The 15,239-nt window shown below is 50.5% G+C and overlaps 8 protein-coding genes across 8 annotated transcripts; 4 read left to right on the top strand and 4 right to left on the bottom strand.

The window, feature by feature from the left end:
• Nucleotides 1-47: 47 nt before the first annotated feature.
• Nucleotides 48-1,613, top strand: P174DRAFT_458014 (pyridoxamine-phosphate oxidase PDX3; the record flags this gene model as incomplete). The annotated part of the gene is made up of 5 exons (XM_024829607.1): nt 48-62; nt 300-352; nt 412-506; nt 569-1,002; nt 1,053-1,613. The coding sequence occupies 5 exons, from the start codon at nt 48-50 to the stop codon at nt 1,611-1,613; spliced, it is 1,158 nt and encodes a 385-aa protein (XP_024685942.1).
• Nucleotides 1,614-2,079: 466 nt separating this feature from the next.
• On the bottom strand, nt 2,080-3,586 carry P174DRAFT_365886 (tyrosine--tRNA ligase TYS1; the record flags this gene model as incomplete). Its single annotated transcript, XM_024822086.1, has 7 exons — nt 2,080-2,328; nt 2,390-2,631; nt 2,682-2,748; nt 2,799-2,866; nt 2,912-3,304; nt 3,357-3,395; nt 3,466-3,586. The coding sequence occupies 7 exons, from the start codon at nt 3,584-3,586 to the stop codon at nt 2,080-2,082; spliced, it is 1,179 nt and encodes a 392-aa protein (XP_024685941.1).
• A 640-nt stretch (nt 3,587-4,226) lies between these two features.
• Nucleotides 4,227-5,143, top strand: P174DRAFT_107837 (uncharacterized protein). Its single transcript, XM_024821001.1, has 3 exons — nt 4,227-4,592; nt 4,663-4,759; nt 4,814-5,143. Exons 1-3 carry the CDS (start codon nt 4,504-4,506, stop codon nt 5,045-5,047), a joined length of 420 nt encoding a protein of 139 aa, XP_024685940.1. The 5' UTR covers nt 4,227-4,503; the 3' UTR covers nt 5,048-5,143.
• On the bottom strand, nt 5,144-8,345 carry P174DRAFT_107698 (chloride channel protein). The gene is made up of 7 exons (XM_024821000.1): nt 7,605-8,345; nt 7,474-7,541; nt 7,064-7,423; nt 6,931-7,008; nt 6,549-6,874; nt 6,145-6,499; nt 5,144-6,094 (listed from the first exon to the last, which is right to left on the bottom strand). The coding sequence occupies exons 1-7, from the start codon at nt 8,080-8,082 to the stop codon at nt 5,201-5,203; spliced, it is 2,559 nt and encodes an 852-aa protein (XP_024685939.1). The 5' UTR covers nt 8,083-8,345; the 3' UTR covers nt 5,144-5,200.
• On the top strand, nt 8,346-9,576 carry P174DRAFT_107618 (histone-fold domain-containing protein). The gene is made up of 4 exons (XM_024820998.1): nt 8,346-8,693; nt 8,749-8,834; nt 8,918-9,008; nt 9,067-9,576. The coding sequence occupies exons 1-4, from the start codon at nt 8,609-8,611 to the stop codon at nt 9,375-9,377; spliced, it is 573 nt and encodes a 190-aa protein (XP_024685938.1). The 5' UTR covers nt 8,346-8,608; the 3' UTR covers nt 9,378-9,576.
• A 480-nt stretch (nt 9,577-10,056) lies between these two features.
• rip1 (ubiquinol--cytochrome-c reductase catalytic subunit RIP1) lies at nt 10,057-11,262 on the top strand. The gene is made up of 3 exons (XM_024826717.1): nt 10,057-10,433; nt 10,512-10,662; nt 10,737-11,262. The coding sequence occupies exons 1-3, from the start codon at nt 10,308-10,310 to the stop codon at nt 10,916-10,918; spliced, it is 459 nt and encodes a 152-aa protein (XP_024685937.1). The 5' UTR covers nt 10,057-10,307; the 3' UTR covers nt 10,919-11,262.
• Nucleotides 11,263-11,451: 189 nt separating this feature from the next.
• she9 (putative mitochondrion biogenesis protein (She9)) lies at nt 11,452-13,316 on the bottom strand. Its single transcript, XM_024820999.1, has 2 exons — nt 12,592-13,316; nt 11,452-12,524 (listed from the first exon to the last, which is right to left on the bottom strand). Exons 1-2 carry the CDS (start codon nt 13,151-13,153, stop codon nt 11,587-11,589), a joined length of 1,500 nt encoding a protein of 499 aa, XP_024685936.1. The 5' UTR covers nt 13,154-13,316; the 3' UTR covers nt 11,452-11,586.
• A 146-nt stretch (nt 13,317-13,462) lies between these two features.
• On the bottom strand, nt 13,463-14,420 carry P174DRAFT_501930 (putative stress response RCI peptide). Its single transcript, XM_024831059.1, has 2 exons — nt 14,190-14,420; nt 13,463-14,123 (listed from the first exon to the last, which is right to left on the bottom strand). The coding sequence occupies exons 1-2, from the start codon at nt 14,245-14,247 to the stop codon at nt 13,690-13,692; spliced, it is 492 nt and encodes a 163-aa protein (XP_024685935.1). The 5' UTR covers nt 14,248-14,420; the 3' UTR covers nt 13,463-13,689.
• Between the last annotated feature and the right edge of the window lie 819 nt (nt 14,421-15,239).

Raw genomic sequence — 15,239 nt, 5'->3', positions numbered from 1 at the left:
TGTAGATACTTCGCAGTGCCCATCTAGGTTCTGGTGATAATGACATCATGGAGCTGCGATTTGTACGATTCGAATTCCTCCTGGCTGAATGCACTTGGAGAGTCTTTGGTCAATAATGCGATCGCAATTGGTCAATCAGTCGACGATTGATCAGGCAACTCGGAAAAGGTGCTCCTGGTATTGTTCCATGTTGCTGAGTACTCAAAACGGCCAATGATTTCCGGCCGTAGATTTCCGTTTGTCGACTCCGCATTTATGACCAATGACTCGCAATCTCCCCTACCTTTAATCTTCAAAAGTCATCACCCTTCGCTAAGCTCACACAGCTACACAGTCTATGCTTACTGGTCGCGTATGCTTACGCACTCAGTGCCCTCTTCGTCGCATCCGTCTGGCAACGAGCCATTGTAGCCACGACCAAACGTGGTATTTTCGCAGTATGAGTTCGGGGACTCCAACGGCCGACGAGCACGCAATGAGCTCCCGACGGCCGAAGAAGCTAATCTGTACGTTTCCCCGACCTCTCCCCTCCAAAAGACGCAATGATCTATTCCTAACACCCGCACAGTCGCACCCGGCGACATCGAAGCAACGCCCGACCTCAAAATCACAGCCACCGAAACCAAAGACCCCTCCTCACCGGCCCCCAGCGTCCCCGAGCACATCGCCGAGCAGCTTCGCTCAGATGTCTCGACCCCGGACTCCACGATCGAGCGCCAGATCGTCGCCCACCCGGCCCGCGCACACCAATTCGTGAGCAACCCGCCCCTAACAGTCTCCCAGATGCACCCGTCCAACCCGCTCCACCAATTCCACACCTGGTTCCGCGACCCGCGGCTGTCACCGTCCTCGGCGCCGGAAACGTGTACATTGGCCACGGCATCGCTGCCTTCTGGGCGGGTTAGCGCGCGCGTCGTCTACCTCAAGGAACTGGATGAGCGGGGCTGGGTGGTGTACAGTAACTGGGGCAGCCGGGAGGGCAAAGGCGGGCAGATATTTGGCGTGAATGCGGGGGCGGCGATTTCCCCGGTGCGATGCCGCGGCCTGGCGAGGACGAGAGTCTTCTCCAAGACGTGCAGGGGGGGAATCGGTGGGCTGCGCTGACGTTCTGCTGGTCGGCGCTGGAGCGCCAAGTTCGCATTGAGGGGATGGTGGAGCCGCTCAGCCGCGAGGAGAGCGAGTTGTATTGGGATACGAGAGAACGAGGCAGTCAGATTGGGGCGTGGGCGAGCTGGCAGAGTAAGGTGCTGTGGTCGGCGGAGCCTGAGATACTGGTTGACCGGCGGCGGAAGAGCGTTGCGGCCGCGGCGCACGTTCAGGGCTCGACGCCTATGTCTGGATGTCTTGAGATCCCGGCCGACATTGACGAGACGGACATTGATGATGGGAGGGCTCTGCTTGAGCAGCGGGTGCAGGAGATGGAGGCGCGGTTTGCGGGTGTAGAGAAGATCCCTCTTCCGCCGTTCTGGGGTGGTGTGCGACTGGTGCCCGAGTCGGTGGAGTTTTGGCAAGGCCGACGCAGTCGGTTGCATGATCGCTTCCGATATGTGAGAGTGAGGGAATCAGATGATGATTCGTCGTTCAAGTGGCAGATTCAACGACTTTCGCCATAGACCTTACAATAGACCGTTGATATCAGGCTAAGTGAATACTACCTATTCTTAAGACTTACCAATAAATACCAGCATATATCCTTCAGCTTCAGTGAACAACGATTAGACTAAACGGTTATCATCAACGTCCTATCATCACTAACCAATCCTTTCATGTCATTCACTTCAACCACTTTTGGTGTCGCCACGAAGCATACAGCTTGAGAAGGCACCGGGATTTTGGGTGTTGTCACTCCCAATTCACCGAGGAACCGTAACGCTCGATATTATGATACGCCACTCCGAATACCGTTCTTTGGTACATCGGATAAGGAGGGTATATTCCTCCTATGATTATTGATATGGGGTCATATGACCATTAAAATGAGCGCAGCTCTCAACCGAAAGGTGGTGGAAATCTATGGATTAGAGCAGTGATTTAGTAGAAATGTGCATCGTGTCATTCAGGTATCTAACTCTAGTGAATCTAATCCGCTGTAGGTTCCTGAACTCCAGTTTCCCGGAGAGGGAGCTCAGCTGTCTCAGCAGTCTTGGCCCCAGGGTAGCGGTTTCCTTTATCCTTTTGCTTCTTCTCCTTCTTCTTCTTTTCCGGAGGGGGGTATGCTTTCAATGTGACCTCCTGCCATTCTTTGGAGGCCTCAAAAGCTGTGATGATAGGGGCCATAAGCTCAACGAGAGCCTCCGCCACAGCGGGCTTGAGCAATTGCGGTGTCAACTGCAGAAAAGTCAGTACCGAGTCAGATAACCCTTGCGCTGCAGACTGCTCCTGTACATACAATATCGTTCTTGTAATCTTCCTGCATCTGCTTGATGTCGTTGTAGACGAGAGGCTCCAGGCCGTCTCTCTCACGGCTGACGCGGAATTCTGGGCGGCCAGTCTTCAGGGCGGAGGCGGGAAGCAGGACGAATTCTGCAAATGAGAGAACACCGTTGTTTTCAATCTCCTTGGGAGCAGCCTGGGCCTTGCGGATCTTCTTTCTGACAGTATCCGCGGCCTCGAGAAGATCAATCTTGCTCTCTACCAAGAATCAGTAAGCTGTTCGTAATAGTATAGGAAATCGACAGTACCTTCTTCACTCGAGCTCATCTTACCACCGGTAAGACCAGGGACCATGGGGTTCAGCAGATGTGCGCGCTAGATATATGTCAGCATATACGTGAGCCGTACGACAAGGCTGTGCTGACCTTTCTGTAACCCAGCTTGGGCTGCCATTCGGTGGATGCCGCGAACAATTTGCGCTGGTCAACTCCTACTCAAATTAGTTCCTGTGCAGATTGTGATAGCCGAGGAAGCGCACCTCCAAACTGAACATCGCAATCGAGGTGCTGCTCATCCAGAACCTGGAGGATAGGGTAGAGAAGACCACTGAGAGGGCTGTTGTTGGATTGCTTGACGACTTCAGCACCAGCCTTCTTCGCGTCGTGCTCCGATACCAGCGAGCACAGTTTGTACACATCCATCACATATTCGGGGCTCTTCTGGTAGGAGCTGCCGAGGACGAAGCGCAATTTCTCCGTCGAGACGCCCACAGCCTGGAGCATCGCTCTAATTGTGTACTCATAGTATTTCGCGCGGTATTCGACAAGCTCAATCGGCGCCTTCAGGTTATCGAGGAAACCATGGATATCAGCAATCAGGATCGTCACATCGCAACCGGCAGCCAGAAACTGTGCGATTTTGACGGCAGGCACTAAATGCGGGGTTAGCGGTGGGCTTTCAATTGCATTGCAACGACGTCGTACCAAAGTATCCGCAGTGAGGTTTGCCAGTGGGACTCGTTCCTGTCAATTGAGAAAGAAGATATCAGCAATTGGCCAGCTGTCACATGAAAAAAAAAAAATTGTGTAGTACCCCAGTAGATCTTCGGGTTGCGCCCCTCCGCGAGAATGCCCTCAATGATATCCGGGTTGAGAATTTCTTGAAGGTTCTCCTTGATGAGGGCGAACCTTTCGGCCGCGTTCATTTCTGCCATGGTTCAGGAAGAAGATGCCTTCGAAAACTTGACGACGGAAACCGCGGTCCCTATATAGTGCACTCTGCTTAGGTGAGTCAGTCCGTATACCCATGGATAAATACAAAAATCCCCGCCATCTCCGGGCCGGGTGTTTTCCCGCTTGGAGTAATCACGCTGCGACAAGGCGGTCAGCCGGAATCCAACGTCAGGCCAACAGCCATATCCGCCGAATTGGAAAGTGAGATGGACAAACGAAAGGGGCCTTGACGACTGTATGCTGACAGAATCTGCATGTAGCTGGGACGCAAGGAGTTCGATCGTCCTGCCGTCTGCTTTTCCTCTCGGAATGCTCGGAACGCTCCGATTTTGCTGGCTTTCCATCCTTCATTGTATAGCCAACATCCAGATAGATAGAGCTCGAGACTCGGTTTTGTAGAGGGTCACCAAACCCAGCGCTTGGGTACCTCCCTACCCTTCTATGCAATATAGCAGCAAGATTACCTCGGATAAATCTTATCCAGTCCCATAAGCAGGTCAATCGCTAGAAAAGAGCCATGAGCGTTCAATATCAGTACTCAGTAGTCGATAGCAAGAATGCGAGTCTCCATAGAGCAATACGTCTGTGAGCCTCAGCCCTTGATTTCTGACAATGTACTTCTCATCAGACATGCCTCTGGTTGAAGTCATATAAAGACACAATCCAATTTTTGCTGTCCATATGTGCTCTCCACCTAATCCCATACCTATCGGAGTAGACGCTGAAGGTTCAGGTAATCACCCCTATCACGTGAGTGTACGCATTCAGGGCCATCAACATCAGCATCTACTTTCCTCATTTCTACCAGTAAAAGCAACTGAACATCAGTTGAAATACAATCAACTCGCATCCGGAGGCTGACCTCCAATTCTTCCATTACGAATAAGAAGTCCGAATCATGGCACAGCCACCCGTTCCATCCCGCTGGATCATCCTGGCATTAGCCAGCGGCGCATTCGCAGCCCTCAATGGCCTTTTCGCCAAATTGTACGTGTACAAGTCCACCCAGGGGCAACTCGCATTTTGAAGCAGATCATTTGCTAACAGCAGCAATCAGAACAACTGACGAGCAAACCACCGCGTTTGCCAGGAGTATCTCGCATCTCTTCGGCGCAGGGGATCAAAATACGTTCCTTGAGTTGGTGGTTCGAGGTGTATGTCTCCCCTTCCTTTCCTGCGTTTTGAAGGATCTGTTTGACTTTGTAAAGGTCTGTCTGGGACTCAACGTCCTGTGTAACATTATCATGTGGGCGCTCTTTACTAGAGCGTTGACCGCGTCGCCCTCCACCACGAAGGTGTCCATCACTAACACCTCGGCTAACTTTCTCATCACGGCATTGCTGGGTATGGTTGTCTTTCGGGAGAAGGTGAGTGGGCTGTGGTGGTTGGGAGCTGGGATGATGGGCGGTGGGTGTATTTTGGTCGGGATGAGGGATTCATGAGCCTCGTGCATCTAAGCAGATAGGTCAGAGCATTGGACTGGGTTGTATGTGAGGAAAGAACACGAATGCCAAATACAATGAAGCTATTCCTTAGGATGCCCGATCCTATAGTCTATTTGAGGTGATAATTTACATCGAAAGGTATCATATATGTCAATGTCTCTCCGTCAATTCCACAAAAGCATCGTCCTCCTCAGTTCCTCTCAGGACCCTGCTTGGTCCCCGGTTGTCTAAAGCCACTGGCCCGTGGTCGCGGTTAAGGCGTGGCCACCGTGGTAACATCGAGCCCACACGTTGCAGGAAGCGCCATACATTTTCTTCTAGACTATCGGTCTGGCGCCCGTTAAGATGAGCTCCAAGTGGAAGGTCCGCCGCAGTATGGGTTGATGCGAGAGCTTGCTCCTCGGCCTCCACCTTGAACTGATATTTCAGGCAATCCTTGACAGTGACAAGTCCCGTGACCCGACCACGATGCTCAACCAGGATCACCCGCGGTCCCATCTTCTTGAAGATCTCCATGACAGTCTCGAGTGCCAGGCGGGGATGCACGGTTAGCGGTGTGTGGTCAACATATCGGCTGAAATCCACGAAAGGCGCCCCTAAACTAGTTTGAATTGCATCAAAGGTATTGGGCACCAACTGATTTCTCGAGGCAGACGCCCTGCGCGCCGCTGCGGCTTCGGCGGCTTCTTTGGTGAATACACAGCGAGCATTAGGAGCCAACATACCCTCCGACTTTGCCCGATCAATCGCGTATCGGAGCTCAGTGCGGCCGATGTACCCGACAAGAACTTTACTTGAGCGATCCTCAACGATGGGGAACCCCTGGAATTTGTTGTCGTTCAGAAGATGCTCGGCTTCACGGACAGGGAAGTCTGCTGCAGGAAGCGAGACGGGATCAGGCGTCATGGCCTGGGAGACAGGCACGTTGAAGACATGCTCTTCTTTGTTGTCTAGGAATGGAAAGCCGTTGGACCAGATCATTCGGTCTGCAATTCCTCCACTGCCAAAGCGATCACTAACAGCTTTGGTAACACCCACCACGATCTACCAATGTTAGTCTCTTTGATAAATGTACCAAGAGCTGATTGACTCACCATGGTGGGTAGAATGTAAGTAAGGGCCCCGGTAAGTTCAAACATGATGACAACCACAGATATTGTGAGGTGCATAATCCCACTCAGAGCGGCCCCAGCGCCCAGGAACGCATATGTCCCGGGAGTGATACATGGAACATCTGGTTTACAAGAGGCAAAGAAGGCGGAATTCGGGAAAGCCTCGTGCATGGCCTGGACAAGAATCCCTACCAAGCGACCAAAGGACGCTCCAATGGCCATTGACGGGACGAAAATGCCGGCCGGGACTTTACAACCGTAAGATATGATGACCAAAAGAACTCGTAAAATCGTAGCAATCACTAGGGATGCAACCATAGTCCATCGATTCTTGGACCTAGAATCGTTAGCAGTTGTCTTCTTTGGTTGTCAGCTAAACAGCTTACTCGCAAAGTCCGTGATAGTCGTGCCCTCCTTCGCATTCACGGAACAAAATCTCCATCATCTCGGTCATGTTGATCTTCAAGAACATGTTCGGATAGCAAATGAACGCGGTCAAGCCCGCTAAGATGACCGATTCGATGATGGGGTACTGCGAAAGATATTTCTTCCTGAACGCCTGGACTCGTAGATTCCACTTGATCACAAAGGCGCCGTACAGACCACCGAATATCCCGAGAAGTACGAAAAATATTAGTTCGAAAAAATGCCACGTGCGATCATACTGCACCTGAAACATGACGAGTTGTCCGGTCCTGAAGGGATTCATCATCTGTGGACTGGATCAGCGGCTGACGAACAGACAGAAACAGAACTTGACGTCCGTACCGCCAACACACCAGTTGCAACCAAAGCGCAGAAATAACTTCGCCAAAGAGTCTTGAGTGGAAAATAAGATGCCATTTCCTGCAGCCTAGTTATCAGCATGACTCTATGAAGCATGAGCTCCAAAATCACGAACCTCTAGAGAGAATAGTACCCCACCAATTGGACTGCCAAATGCCACTGCCACACCAGCAGCAGCCGTTGCCGTCAGGACTTCTCTCGTTTTCGACGCGTTCAGCTTATATTTGCTAAAAAGGCGCGAGATGACATTCCCTGTACAGACGGCGAAGTGCACACTGGGCCCTTCTTTTCCCACTGAAAGACCAGACGCAATGGCCAATGGAAGCGCGATGGACTTGATCAATAGTGTCCAGCCACCTAAGAAGCCTTTCATCACGAACCCGGCAATAATGCATTTTATTTCTGATATACCGGACCCTGCGGCGTAAGGAGCGAATACTTTAACCAAAGTGGCGGCGATAAATGCGAACAAAGTCTATACTTTCTCAGCCATTGATCCGGAAGGACAGGTAAGGTTCAACATACCGCGAAGAAGAAGTATACAAAGTAGTTGATTAGCCAAAAGGAAGTCCATGGCTTCCATTCGGGGCAGCCTGGTAAAGAGACACGTTAGCTCTGCGCTTCACCATGAGCAGAACATACGCGATATGGCATACCTCCTTCAGCACCCCAGCAGCAGAATTGCTCATTGAGGTAAAATGCAGTCGTACAATGACCCAACTTGATATCCGACAGCCACTCGGTGATGATGTTCAATACAGCCGAGATCAATCCGATAGCGGCGCCGACAATTGTAATGACGAGCCAAGCTTGCCCAGCGTCATAAGACTCGCTCACTTTGCGCCTCCAACCAAATGTGCCTTCCTGATCCCAGAACCCAGACCCATCTCGTCGCTTCGCTCTCCGTCGCGCTTGTTCCTGAATGGCATCTTGGACCCAATCAATCGTTGTAAAATCCTCATATCGCTTTATTTCCCTGATCTCATCCGTAATCGCGTTCGGCTGGCCATTGTCGTCGGGTGGGCTAGGGTCGACAGGCGAGGTGACAGATAAGCCTGATAATCTCCAACTCCGACGCTCAGACAGGACTGAGGGTGAGCGGGGAGCGGTCGACGAGGCAGGCATCGAGCTCATACCACGGTTCTCTTTTGTGGTAAGAGCATAGTCGGCGTGGACGTGATGCTGGGGAGCTGTTTATATTGCAGTGACAATGCTCCATGGCAGATATGCCGCCCGCCCACGTGAGGGAACTTCCCGCTTTCAGATTGGAGATAAGGATAGATGACGGTGGGTTTCTTTTGTCGATCGAGGTGTAGCACAAAGTCTTGTAAGATAATGAATTTTCTTTCCTTTTCAGCGAGTTGGCTGGTCAGCAGTAATATACTGGGCTCACCGTGCTTGATTCGACCCTGTTCTTGTAATCAAGCACATGCAAGCATATCCTACATCACTTGCGGAGAACATCTACACGCTGTGCGCTCTTGATTTCTACCCGCACGCGGTGTAGCAGTAATTTCTCGACCTTCCAAACCGCACCATATTCCTCTCCGATCCAGACAATAGTGCTTAACGAGTCTTTCAAACACGTACAATTACCCTTGAGCTCAGACCAGCTTTGAAACAGCGGCAATATACGACCAAATCCCCAGTCGAGTCCGCTATGGCTCCGAAAGACAAGCCCGCACCAGCACCAGCAGCAGCACAAACATCCAGAGATGAGGTAACCGGCCAGAGCGCTCTACCTAGTGCGTGTGAAACCAGAGCTTTGTCGAAGTCACTCAGTGGGCTTACATATCACAGTCACACGAATAAAGAAAATAATTCATCTCGATGAGGATATCGTACAATGCTCCGGCAATGCTACGTTCGTAGTCGCAAAAGCTACAGTTTGCCTCCCCTTTTGGCCCTCTGGATTCTAAGCTTCGTGTTGAGAAAGGTTCGCTAATTCTGTCCTCACAATCTATTTTAGGAAATGTTCATTCAATACCTCGCGCAACAAGGGCATAACGTTGTTAAATCTGAACGAAAACCGCGTAAGGTTATTCAATACAAGGATCTAGGTCCGTCGCGAATCATAGGATTGAAGAAGCGAGCAGATCGCTGACGAAAATGACACAGCTACCGCCGTTTCACGATTCGATAACCTGGAGTTTCTTGCCGACGTGATACCCAAAACAACTACCTATAAACAATTCAAAGAGAAAAAAGCAAAAGAAGCCAGCAAAGACGCCGCGTTCGAGAAGGGACAGCGCACATTGAACGGCACAATACCGTCGATGATTAAAGAAAATGGCGAGGGTGGTCACCAGAAAGCTGATAAGCCTTCTATAAGCCCTCGAGCTCCGTCTCTCAGTACGTTGATGGTTGACCGCACCGTCGAGGCGCAACCAGGAGGAAACGACCGTGACGTCGAAATGGTAGACCAGTGATCGAACCAGGCGCAAGTCCTTGTATAATTTGAGCTACGCCGTAGACGTTCTTGTTTCTTTTGGGTTTGGAGTTATTATCGAGAATCGCATGTTTGGCTTTGGTTATGCACGGAACGGAAACGGATCGAGGAAAATCCTGTTGGTCAGCTGCTTTTTGACGCGTGAATCATTTATACCTCAGGTTAGCATAGCGAGAACATATGAGAATTATGATGAAATCATCTCGAATAGACCAATTATTATTATAGAATAGATAGAGTCTGGAAGAATAGCATTCAAGTAGACCTAAAGATGGCAACTGCTTGAAGAACGTTTGGCGGCCGGAATTGTCGTGTGCTCCAGCCAATGAGGCGCCCCGTGATTCCGATCGCTTGTCGTAGAAAGCTCTTTCGACCCGTATGCCGGGCCTCCGTTCAACCTCATCGAATTCCTCCCGTCCTATTATTCAATCGCTCTCCTCCCCCTCAACTCTCCTCCCTCCACCCACCTCCCCGCAATTCATTGCGATTGCCAGTCTCATCATGTCGCTTTCCTCCGCCTCGAGCACTCTGCTGCGCGCTTACGCCCGCCAGCAGCTGCCCACCACCCGCGCTGCCGTCGCCTCCTGCCAACAACGGAGAGGATTGTCCGAGGCCTCCAAGTCCTCCTCCTTCGATAGCCCTTTCGGCAGCTCCAACGACTATCAGTCGACTCTGAAGATCCCCAGTTTCAGCAAATACGCTTCCAGCAAGCCTCCCCGTTCGAACCAGGTTTTCTCCTACTTCATGGCCGGAGCCCTCGGTCTCGGATCTGCTGTTGGTGCCAAGGCTACTGTTCAGGGTAGGTGATATCAGGCAGTTCACGACAAGAGATGGAATTGAACGAAGGGATTGAATGTCGCTTTGGAATACAATTGCGGGGAATTCGGCAGTTTGGGTCGTTTGGTATCACATGGAGCAGGTTGCTGATATGCAATTTTTACCATCAGACTTCCTCGTGAACATGTCCGCCTCTGCCGACGTCCTGGCTCAGGCCAAGGTTGAGATCGGTCTCGCTTCGATTCCCGAGGGCAAGAACGTACGTGTCCCGTTTATCCGTGAAGCGTCACGCACACTTCGCTACTCCGAGCGCTTATACTGACCTACGAATTTACAGGTCATCATTAAGTGGCGTGGAAAGCCCGTTTTCATCCGTCATCGTACCCAGGACGAAATTCAGGAGGCTCAGCAGTATGACTGGAAGACTCTCCGTGATCCTCAGCCCGATGAGGACCGTGTCCAGAAGCCCGAGTGGCTGGTCATGCTTGGTATGTCGTCACGCCGTCTGTTTCTGCTATATTCTTTCGGACGGTTACTGATAGCGAATTTTCCTATCTTGAAGGTGTCTGCACTCACCTTGGTTGTGTCCCCATTGGTGAATCCGGTGACTATGGCGGCTGGTTCTGCCCCTGCCACGGTTCTCACTATGATATCTCCGGCCGTGTCCGGAAGGGTCCTGCCCCTTTGAACCTCGAGGTTCCCCAGTACAGCTTCCCTGACGAGAGCACCCTTGTCATTGGTTAAACATCTCTTCTTTGTGAGTCATCAAATGTTCTAGATCAAAGAGAGACGAAGAAGAGGGGAGTGTTTGTGCTTTAGACGGTTAGCTTTGTTGCGTCTGTCAAGACTGAAGAGACCGTGTTTTAATATGGACCCAAAAATGAGCTCTTGTACCATCTTTCAACATGCGCTGTTCAGGCCCCTGTATCACTCACTTGTCTGTGGAATTCTTGTGTTTCAGTATAGACTTTCCTCGTTCTGAGACCTTGCCTCACGCGCATACGGGTCAAAAGCGAGTTGTCCGTTCCTCTTACTCGTGGCAGCTGATAAAGCAGTTGGAAGTTGAGGTTGATCTGCAGTGAGAGGTGGTGGACTTCAGATGTAGATCTGTTGAGCGTTTGTTTCGAGTACATGTATGTCATAGTTCTGTTTACGTATATTCATCGTTCAATCTCCTTTGTCTTTTTATTCACTGGATCTGGTAATCTCTACTGCTAAGGTATCCTCGAAGTACTTCGCCGAGCTGAGCCGGCAACTCAACCTGACTGCGCCAGCTGTACAATAATATACAAGTTGAATTCCCCTACTTGGTCCATCTATCCTCTATTCCATTTCTGTACAATGTTCAAGATACAAGTCGACGTCCCAGGTAAACTAGTTACAAGGGATTCGAAGTATATGTAATAGACCAATCATCGGGGCCGAATCAAAGCAATCACTAGACCCATGATAGCTGCACCCGCAGCAGCGCTCTGAAGGGCGACAGTGGTCAGATCCCGCTGTGTGATGACCATACTGCGATCACTGAACAGCTCATTAAGAGTCTGTCGCCATGAGTCGAGGGAAGGAGGAGGAGGAAGAATGCGGGAGAGATGAGATTTGCGGGGCTCAACGACATTGGTCATTGCGTTCTTGGGAGCGCTGTCCTCTGTCGTTTCTGTTGCGGTTTCGGGTGTTATGTTTGTGACGATGGTGGGTGTAGGATCGGAGTCCCAGACAACAGATTCGGATGTGATGGCTTCATCCGTGGCGGCTGGGGCGTTTTCATCGGAGGTTAGAGTGTCTTCGGAGGCAGTTGAAGTAGGTGTTGGCTCCGCTGCTTCCTCCTTGAGGGACGGCGATGTCGCTGTTAGAGCAGGTTGAGGTTTCAATATCTCGATGTGGTTGATGGCTTTCTCTTTCTCGATAGCCTCGATGACCTTCTCTTCGAAGCCCTTCACGAGTCGTTTGCGACGCCATGGCTCGACAGCAACTTGGAAGATAAGGAAGAGGAGAACGTTAACACCCATTAGGCCCCAAGTACCCCATGTACTCATTCGGCGAATCTTATCCGACCAGACTTGTTCCTCGTGATAGCGGGAGAGGATGCTCTTGCTCAATTGCGCCGCCGCCTCTTCGGACTCTCGTTCTGCGGCCGACAGGGCATCCTGCGTCTCCATCTCAGCCACTTCGTTGGTGTGATCGTTGCGGTAAAGGTGGGTGAATCTCTCGAGATCTGCGGCAGACCAGGCGTGCTTCCGCTGGAGGAGCTCGTTGACTTCGCGCTGCGAGGCAGAGCGTCGGTTTATCGCTGCTGCGTAGGCATCTTTCGCTTCTCGGACCCGTTGACGGGCTGCTCGGAGTCGTTCCTCTGTTCGTCCGAAGAATTAATGATCAGGGAGGAAGAATTGGAAGTTCCAATCATTTTGGAAACACACCTTGCAATTGTATATCTTTCTTGAGTGCCTCAATGGCAGAGTAGCCTGTCAAATCGTTCAATCGCTGGCCCGCCACGAAAATATTGGATTGGAGGTTGTCCATCATCTCGGTAAATTGTTTGGACAATTGTGACCGGCGTTCTTCCAGGTACGAAGGTAGTCCCTTCTTCTCTGCTGGTTCACGTTTCGGTTCGTTCTTTGCATCTTGGTCGAACCCTTGTAACGTCTCCTGCTCTCCCGCGGCCGGAGAAGGCCGTTGGGTTTCTGCATCCGGCTCTACCTTTGGCGATTCATTGCGGGGCGTCGGCGTTGAGTTTGCATCCTTTGACTGCTGAGTAGCTGCGTCGTCTTTTGATGTGTCTTTCTCATGAGATGAAAATAATGGTGATTGCGACCTGAATTGGCATCGTACACAGACCGAGAAGCTCCGCTGTGTATCTCTCGCAGGTCGAATGTTCGGCCCAGCGGGGGGTAAAAACTGTGGCCGTATCGGGAGCGAAGTCCTCGCAAAATTGGCAGATGACCTAAGCGACTGCCTCAGCAGCAGTGGCATGGGCTGCATGGCCAATTAATGGTAACCTGGAATCCAAGCAAGTTCTTGTTGGATTGTTGTGGTGGAAACTCAATGGCTTAAGCTGACCTTGGATCGGAACAAAAGGCGGAACGGAGAACATGCGGGAAAGGCAGCCCTCTCCTCTCCGATCTGTCGCTACTAACTTGCACCACAAATGATATCGCAGTTGATATACCTCTGGGGACGTTATAATATTAGGATGAATGGTACAATACTTATAAGAAATACATTATCTTGAGTGCAGCGACCCTCGTCCTCTACAGAATAAACCGTGCAAGCTAAGTATGCTGTAAAATTAGACGATGTAATATATTGTTTTCCTTCCTGTTTTCTCGGTTCAACGTGGTGGTATCAATTCATAACGTAACAACCCTTATTCGTTAAGTCCTCATGAAGCATGACATTAAAGCATATCCATCTTACTCAGACGCAATAGATGCCTTGCAAGTTAGATGAAACAGAGCCCTCGACAAAAACGGTCCACCGTTCGGCAATAAGCTGCTGTCGTAAATATTCACCAGCATTCAGTCGTGCGTCTGCACCTTGTGGTCTCCCTTGACAGCTTCGGCATAGGTTGGTGGTGGCCGGGAGTCACCTTGAGCTTGGTCACTGCTTCCTCCCTGTCCTTCCTCATGATGCGGCTTGGGAGCTTGCTGCTGAGGTTGAGGAGCAGGATTCGGCGCTGGTTGATTTTGCGGTGATACAGTGCCATAACCTCTCTGGGATGGATGCTGGATGGGCTGATGGGAGACGTAATAGTATGTCACACGACCACTTTCAGTGTCCCGTCTCCCGTCGGCATGGCCAGGAATGGGCTCGTAGTTCGGGTCATCATAGTCTGGTTCGGGGTACTTGAGTATGATGTACCATGCGTGTAGAAGACCGGGGACGTAGCCTAGGCAGCAAAGTGCAAGGTTGATGATCGAGTCGGCTGTGCAGATGCCTACTTTAATCCACACTGAGAGGATATGTTAGCCGGTGCTAGATAAACATGAAGAAGACCACGTCAAAAGGAACTTCTCACCTGCAACTGGTGGAAAGAAAATAGCGAGAATCCCAAGAAAGATGTCTGAACCGCACATGGTTGCGTTCGAAGAGGGAATGGTGTAATTAAACTGTCTGACTGTACAACAGTTTGGGACGAATGAAGAATTTGCCAACGTGTCTACACTGCGCAATAAACTGCCACAAAGAATGAGTAGCTTTACAGATATGAGGCTCTGATAAATGTGACGACGACGGGTGGTTCTCACAATGATAAGTAGGATGGAAGCCTGCCTCAGCCTTCTGCGTCCGTCATATGACGTCGGTACATGTCACCTGATTTTGCGGGACGTTGATGCCATAATTTTCAGGCTTCATATCTCTGATGGGACATGAAACAGTCTTTGCATGTTACGATGTATATAAACTCAAATGACTTTTTACGGACAAGAAATGCGACAAAGCGCGAAGAGCATATGAACAGTCAAGTAGAGGGGAGTTCTATTGGTCTTCAAGACAAATTTAATCGTTCTGTGTCTGATCTGGATCTGCTCTATCGCACCAAGAGACCTCATGATCCACATCATGAATGATTTGCATGGCCGACATTGTGATGTTGCTTTGCAGCCAAGCCCTAGATGAATGCCCGAGCGACTTGAGATAGGGATCAGCCAAGCATTGACAGCTCAATATACATTATTGGACATAAGGAGGACTCGCTGGCAAATCCGAAACGACAGGTTAGATTGAAAAACATGGAGAAATTATTCCTATTGTCAAGAGATCTCTGTCTCACGCTCATACTCGGTAGTGCTCCCTACTTCACTCTCTTCATACCGACACCCGGTAAGAAAAGATAAATCTTATTAGTTAGTTCGTCCTTGATCAGTAAGGGACCTTCCCTCATCCAAGGAACACTGGGTCGGTGGGTTCTCCCGTGTTCCACAACGAATCGAAGTCGAACAACCAAAGTGGAAACATCAAAATATGATCTCTATATCAAAATTGAGATAACGTAAGGGTTGACGATCTTAAAACACCACATGACAATGACAGTAATGGTTGATATGAGCTGGCTTGATAGCAGATG

This window comes from Aspergillus novofumigatus (assembly GCF_002847465.1).
Source record: "Aspergillus novofumigatus IBT 16806 chromosome Unknown P174scaffold_2, whole genome shotgun sequence".
In the NCBI taxonomy this organism is placed as follows: Eukaryota; Fungi; Ascomycota; class Eurotiomycetes; order Eurotiales; family Aspergillaceae; genus Aspergillus; species Aspergillus novofumigatus.
This window is presented reverse-complemented; position numbering and strand designations above follow the sequence as displayed.

Bases quoted from the DNA above. Each gene is read 5' to 3' on its own strand.
- P174DRAFT_107698 (XM_024821000.1), bottom strand. From the start codon at position 8,082: ATGAGCTCGATGCCTGCCTCGTCGACCGCTCCCCGCTCACCCTCAGTC. The intron at 6,875-6,930 runs GTACGGACGTCA...TCCAGTCCACAG, and splicing joins TTGCAACTGGTGTGTTGGCG to ATGATGAATCCCTTCAGGAC. The intron at 6,500-6,548 runs GTAAGCTGTTTA...TAACGATTCTAG, and splicing joins GACTATCACGGACTTTGCGA to GTCCAAGAATCGATGGACTA.
- P174DRAFT_107618 (XM_024820998.1), top strand. From the start codon at position 8,609: ATGGCTCCGAAAGACAAGCCCGCACCAGCACCAGCAGCAGCACAAACA. The intron at 8,694-8,748 runs GTGCGTGTGAAA...TACATATCACAG, and splicing joins CGGCCAGAGCGCTCTACCTA to TCACACGAATAAAGAAAATA. The intron at 9,009-9,066 runs GTCCGTCGCGAA...AAAATGACACAG, and splicing joins TATTCAATACAAGGATCTAG to CTACCGCCGTTTCACGATTC.
- rip1 (XM_024826717.1), top strand. From the start codon at position 10,308: ATGGAGCAGGTTGCTGATATGCAATTTTTACCATCAGACTTCCTCGTG. The intron at 10,434-10,511 runs GTACGTGTCCCG...ACGAATTTACAG, and splicing joins CGATTCCCGAGGGCAAGAAC to GTCATCATTAAGTGGCGTGG. The intron at 10,663-10,736 runs GTATGTCGTCAC...CCTATCTTGAAG, and splicing joins CGAGTGGCTGGTCATGCTTG to GTGTCTGCACTCACCTTGGT.
- P174DRAFT_107837 (XM_024821001.1), top strand. From the start codon at position 4,504: ATGGCACAGCCACCCGTTCCATCCCGCTGGATCATCCTGGCATTAGCC. The intron at 4,593-4,662 runs GTACGTGTACAA...AGCAGCAATCAG, and splicing joins AATGGCCTTTTCGCCAAATT to AACAACTGACGAGCAAACCA. The intron at 4,760-4,813 runs GTATGTCTCCCC...GACTTTGTAAAG, and splicing joins TTGAGTTGGTGGTTCGAGGT to GTCTGTCTGGGACTCAACGT.
- P174DRAFT_501930 (XM_024831059.1), bottom strand. From the start codon at position 14,247: ATGTGCGGTTCAGACATCTTTCTTGGGATTCTCGCTATTTTCTTTCCA. The intron at 14,124-14,189 runs GTGAGAAGTTCC...ATATCCTCTCAG, and splicing joins TTTCTTTCCACCAGTTGCAG to TGTGGATTAAAGTAGGCATC.
- she9 (XM_024820999.1), bottom strand. From the start codon at position 13,153: ATGCAGCCCATGCCACTGCTGCTGAGGCAGTCGCTTAGGTCATCTGCC. The intron at 12,525-12,591 runs GTGTGTTTCCAA...TCGGACGAACAG, and splicing joins GAAAGATATACAATTGCAAG to AGGAACGACTCCGAGCAGCC.